Here is a 6,000-nt window from a genome sequence, read left to right as displayed (position 1 = left end):
ATAGATGGCAACCCATCAGGCTCCCTCTTCCTTGGGATTCTCCAGGCAAGAACACTGGAGTGGGTTGCCATTTCCTTCTCCAATGAATGAAAGTGAAAAGTGAAATTGAAGTTGCTCAGTCATGTCCAACTCTTAGCAACCCCATGGAGAGCAGCCCACCAGGCTCCTCCATCCATGGGATTTTCCAGGCAAGAGTACTGTAGTGGGGTGCCATTGCCTTCTCCAAGACACTATAGAATGCATCATAAAGATTTTTCTGATTTAATCTTCACAGCAGCCCTGTTTGTTGGTGCCTGAGTAGCCAAGCCGTGTCCAACTCTTGTGACCTCATGGGCTGTAGCCCGCCAGGGTCCTCTGTCCATGGGATTTTCCAAGTAAGAATACTGGAGTGGGTTGCCATTTCCTTCTCCAGGGGTATCTTGTCAACCCAGGGATCAAACCCGGGGCTCCTGCATTGCAGGCAGATTCTTTACCGACTAAGCTATGAGGGAAGCCCCCTCTGTGGAATGGGTGGTACCTATTCCATTTGACAGGTCGGGAAACTGAGGCACAGAAAGGTCGTCCATGTCACACAGCTAAATAACTATGGGTTAGAGGATTCTGACTCCTATTAACGCTTTGTGATTTTGTAAATACAGCGAAGAGTGTGACTTTCCCTTAACCTTTCTAGACTTTTCTCCCAGTCGAGGTTAGTTAACAAGGGGTCCAAAAACAAAACAAAACAAAACAAAAAAAAAAACAAAAAACAAAAAACACCGATCCTTGGGATCCTTTGTGATTCTTCTAATAACTGTTTCTCCCTGAGTCAGACAAGCGGCAAACCTGTGGGAAGGGGCCGTGGGAAGGAGGTGAGAAGCCTTCACGGAGACCACCACCGGAATCCGGCTCCAGAACCTTCGCTCCCGGACAGCTGGCCCGGACAGCAGGCCGCGCGGAGGACACGGGTCCGCGCGTCGCTCGTCCTTCTCCTCGGCGCCACCTGGGCCCCGCGCGCGGCCACCTAGCGCACGGTCACCTCGGCGGCCTGGGGCGCAGAGAGCCGGCCGCCCTCGGCGGAGAGGGGCTCGGGGAGGGGAGGCGGCGGGGCGGGGCCGGTCATTCGGAGTTCCCAGCCCGGGGCCGTCAGGGCTCCAGGTGCGCGTGCGGCGCGGGGCGGGCGTCCCCCGGGTGCCTCCCTCCTCCCGGCCCGAGCCGCTCGGTCTGGCTCCGGGCTCCATTTTCTCGCGGAGGCCACACCTGGAGCCGCCCCTCTGGGCAGGGCTGTGCGGCCGCCGCCGGGGAGGGGACCCTCGGGGCGGGGGCGCCGGGGAGGAGCAGGCGCGCGCGCGCGGGAACGCGGGGAGCCAGCGGCGGAGGCGCGATGGCGCGGGGCGCGGAGGGCGCGCTATTGCTTCTCCTGGTAAGTGCGGGGAGCCGGCGGCACGGAACCCAGGGCGAGCCGGGGCGGCGACCGGCGCCCGGCCCGCGCCTCGACCTGCCCGCTTCCGCTGGGGGAGGGCCGGCCCGCCCGGCGATCCCTCTTTGTGCCCCGAGGTGGGACAGGGCCGGGCAGGCGGCCGCGAGCGGGGACCCTGCGGCTCCGCTGGGGCCGGGCGGCCGGTGGGAACCGGGCTGCAGTTCCGTTTCTCTTGCGGTCGCACACGGGCCCCAGCGCGTTTCTGGATATGCGATCTGCGGGTGCAGGGAGCCCTGAGGCGGGGACACCTTTCCTGGATTCCCGGGCTTTGTCCCGAGTCTCCTCCGACCGCAACATGGAGGCGGCGGCCGCGCCTACCTCCCCGGGCTCCCGCCGCTCGAGCGCGGCAGTGATCTGGGGAATACACCTGTATTCTGAGACTGCAGAAAGGGGCCCCAGAGAGTTTCTCTAATGTACTCTACAAAGTTTAATTTTTTTTCTTAAAGCCACGTTACACTTCAGATCACCCACCTATAGCTAGAACTTAAAGTTCACCAAGTTGATGTTATAAAACATCGCCTAATATTGAAGGTAATGAACATATGTAACCGTTTTAAGGTTTTTTTTTTTCTTTTGTCCATCGATCGGCTGACTATATTGACAAGATATTGATTGGTTACATGTTGAAGAAAACATACAATTCAAAATACAGAAAAAGTTGGTTCCATTCCCTCCCACTACCCCCCTTTACCCACCCACCCCCAAATACTCATCATCGTAATTTGGTCAGAACAGGGCTCAGAGCCTAAGCTTTGTTTTGTTTTTGTTTTTGTTTTTTTTTTTTTTGTTTGTTTTCCCTTTAAAAGATTACAGAAAGTCGACGTGCAGCGCAACAGTCAAATGGGGTTTTCGGAGGTTATTAAACTGGCAAACTGTGTTCGCTCTCTAGATCTGCATTTCTTATGCTTTACTTCTATACTCGGATTGGTTTTTAAATACATTTGTTTTCTGTTTGTTGAGGGAATTGCGCATAATTAAAGGGTTTGGCTTCTCTGGTGGCTTAAACGGTAAAGAATCCGCCTGCGATTCTGGAGACCCTGGTCAGAAAGATCCCCTGGAGTAGGGCATGGCAATCCACTCCAGTATTCTTGCCAAGAGAATCCCATGGATAGCGGAGCCTGGCGGACTGCAGTCCATGGGGTCGCAAAGAGTCGGACAGGACTGGGGATGTACTTGACTCTGAAACAGGCTTGCCAAATGGGTTTTGATAAAGTGACAGTTATCCTCCTAATATAGGTTTGCCTTCACCTTCCAGAGACTTAAATGTGTGTTCAGAGAGATTAGGTACAAAATCATATTCTGTTTTCTTATATAATGGTAAAAATAAAAAAATACAAGTACATTATCCGTATTAAAAGTTCTAATTTCCAAAAGATTGCCTTCTCTCTATCCCAGAATTACAATGAAGTAAGGACATTTTTCCCCCTGTGGGTTTTATATGTATATATTCATGTAAAATCGGACACAATTCAGAGAGTGAACAACAACAGCACACATATTTATCACATAAGAAAAACGTGGCTAATACAATCTAGGAATCTCAGTAAATTCTCACTTGTGAGCTGTTTAGGACCTGCAGATCTTTGTCACACCAGTTAATTTTCCTGGTTTTTATTTCATTTTGCCCAAGTCATTGAGGTCATTGAGGTGATGTTCAATCCAAGTTATTTTGTTAGTAAAACTTTTCAAAGATAATTTGCAGTTTCCTTTCTGGCCTGCAGAATAACAGAGCAACTAGTTCCCTCCTCATGGTATTTCCTGGCTAAAGGAGATTATCACGCTAGCATAGCACCTGGCTCAGTTTAAAGTTTAAATATTAAATCCTAGAAAAGAAATTGCCTTTATCCTCAAGTGGTATAACAAGCAGACCAATTAAAGTACATTTACAGAGAAATAGGTACATAACTTCGGCATATTTTTTACTCTAGCAATTCAGTATTTTTTGTCTACTGGACATGAACTGTCCGCCACTTTAAAAAGTGATTATAACTAATTGAATAAGCAAAACTCTTGGACAGTTCTTTGTATTTTCTGTAATACTTTAAATGATACATATTTGAGTATGTTTATTTTTGATCAAAGAACAGTGGGCAGTTCAGCATTTTGCCCTGATGTGTTTGAAGTTGGAATTATAGATTTCAGGGAAGAATATTTGTAAAGCATTTATTCCAACAGAAGTAGTTCTCCAGGACACGGGTCTTTTATGGAAGGGAATATAAATTGTAGTGTCTGTGGGTCAGAGTTCAGTTGCAGATCACAGAATTCACTCATTAAAGCAGGAAGGGCATTGTGTCCATTGCATCCATATGACAAAGACTGAGGAAACACTCCATTTTGAGCTATCAGTAATGGCTTCAAAGCCATCCAGCCAAGCCCAAGCACTTAGGGAACTGCTGCCTCTCCCATGATCAGGAACCCACACTTGCCACCCCACAATGTGAAAACAGACAAATCAGGGTGTTACTTCTGTTGCCAGCTCCAGAACCATGCCACGTTTGCTAGGATGTATAACACCGATATGTCCTGGGACCCTACATCTTGGCACTCAGGAATCTAATATAGATTTTACTAGATGGACCCTAGAGCTAGAGAAAGATGACTGCAAAGACCCAGATCCATCCACATCTGTGCTTGCCAGCAAGAAGAGCAGACACATGGCTTCTGCTTCATTTCCTTCTTTCAAATCTCATGTAAATGCTGATTGTTAATGCTAAATCATACTCTGAACCTTAGCTGCTGAGTCTGTAATATGTGATCTCTAACTTTCTTCTGAAGTTCCAAGAGACAAACCAGAAGCAAGATGCCAAGTGGCACTCACAGACCTAGCACACAAATAGAGCCCAACTCTGTCAGATGGGAAATAGAAGCAATTTTGTAAATAAAGGCAGAGAACCTTTGCTTTCCATGAGTTCTTTACATGGGATCTACCGACTCCCAAATGGTCCATGGATAGAATTCAGAAGGTCCTTAGACATGGCTGGGAATAAATTCCATGTCCAGTCTGAAATTTAACTGAAATTTAGTATTCCTTTAAATTATGAATGTAGGAAAGACACTGCAATAGCATAGCCATAGCATAGCTTTAGGGCTTTCCTGATGGCTCAGTGGTGAAGAATGTGCCTGCCAATGCAGGAAAGGCGGGTTTGATCCCTGGGTTGGGAAGATCCCCTGAAGAAGGAAATGACAACCCACTCCAGTATTCTTGCCTGGGAAATCCCATGGACAGAGGAGCCTGGTGACCTATAGTCCATGGGGTTGAAAGAGTCAGAAATAATTTAGCGACTAAACAACAGCAACAATTATATCAGGACTCAGGCTAATGACCTCAACTTGGTTAAATCTGCAAAGACCTTGTTTCCGAATAAAGTCACATTCTGATGTACTGGGGTTAAGACTTCAATATATCTTCTTTTAAGAGACATAATTTAACTCATAACAGGTAGGTGCGACTACTTATAAATTATCAGTAACACTGGAGTTGTGCTTCAGATTCTAATATGCAAGTAGATGATAGATTTTAGAAGAAAATAAAATCTAAGTGAGATGGTAAGTATTGAAGCTTATAAGAGTAAATTATCATATCCAGGGACTTTTAGAAATGTATGATTTCACATCTGTTTTTGTTCCTAAAAATTAATGGGAATTGGTATCTCTTTAACAGAAATTTCTTTAGTTATAAAATTAGGGGAAAGTACTTTGCAAAAAGACATGATAATTGAGTTTAAATTCTCCCTGATCATTAGAAATATCTGATGAGATAAATTAAAATCCCCAAGGCTAAAGTCCAGAAATATATATCACTAGAAAATTTTACTTACTTGTATCTGAGTCTTTGTGACCTCATGGACTGTAGCCTGCCAGGCTCTTCTGTTCATGGGATTTTTCAGGCAAGAATACTAGAGTGAGTAGCCATTTCCTCCTCCAGAGGACCTTCCTGACCCAGGGTTCAAACCCAGGTCTCCTGCATTGCAGGCAGGTTCTTTACTGTCTAAGCCATCTGGGAAGCCCTTAGAAACTTTCCAGTTAATTTAATTATCAGACAGGTATAAGAGTGAGAATTACCAGTCTAAATTTTGCAAAATAGTTTATTGATCAGTGATGCATACAAATATTTATGTGGAAAAGAAATTACACATTGAATAAGGGTTTGTATTTTTAAAACTGCCAAATTGCAGTAAAAATCAGAGACCTTAATTAAAATTATAAATGTGCTTTAGATCAATTTTAATATTTCTTAATAAACAGCAGCAACAACAAAAAATACAGCTGTTTCTGTCTTTCAGTGTGCCAAAGATTTTAACAGCTGATAACACTTTTCAAACATATAGCCCAAATATGACGGAAGATTATTTTCTTAGTTAAGTTTATCTTAAAGTTTCAGATGTATACCACATATGACATTGCACTATTTTGTTGATTTCAAATTATTTTTTAAATTTTTTGAGATTTTTATCATATATAAAGCTTAGTGATTGGAGTTACAGAAGCTGGAACATCAAGATTTATACCATAGTCTAATGGTAAGATGAACAATGCCATCAAGA

The 6,000-nt window shown here is 45.1% G+C and overlaps 1 protein-coding gene across 1 annotated transcript in view; it reads left to right on the top strand.

Annotated features, from left to right (window-relative positions):
• Positions 1-753: 753 nt before the first annotated feature.
• The window catches only part of DSG2 (desmoglein 2), a 54,330-nt gene continuing 49,083 nt past the window's right edge, over positions 754-6,000 (top strand). Inside the window, exon 1 of the mRNA XM_055559049.1 lies at positions 754-1,399. Within this exon, the coding sequence (XP_055415024.1) occupies positions 1,361-1,399 (39 nt within the window). The 5' untranslated portion in view covers positions 754-1,360. The remainder of the gene's footprint in view (positions 1,400-6,000) is intronic.

The sequence above is a fragment of the Bubalus kerabau genome, chromosome 21, assembly GCF_029407905.1.
Source record: "Bubalus kerabau isolate K-KA32 ecotype Philippines breed swamp buffalo chromosome 21, PCC_UOA_SB_1v2, whole genome shotgun sequence".
NCBI classification, from domain to species: Eukaryota; Metazoa; Chordata; class Mammalia; order Artiodactyla; family Bovidae; genus Bubalus; species Bubalus kerabau.
Note: the sequence above shows the minus strand (reverse complement) of the source record. Positions and strands in the feature narration are given on the sequence as shown.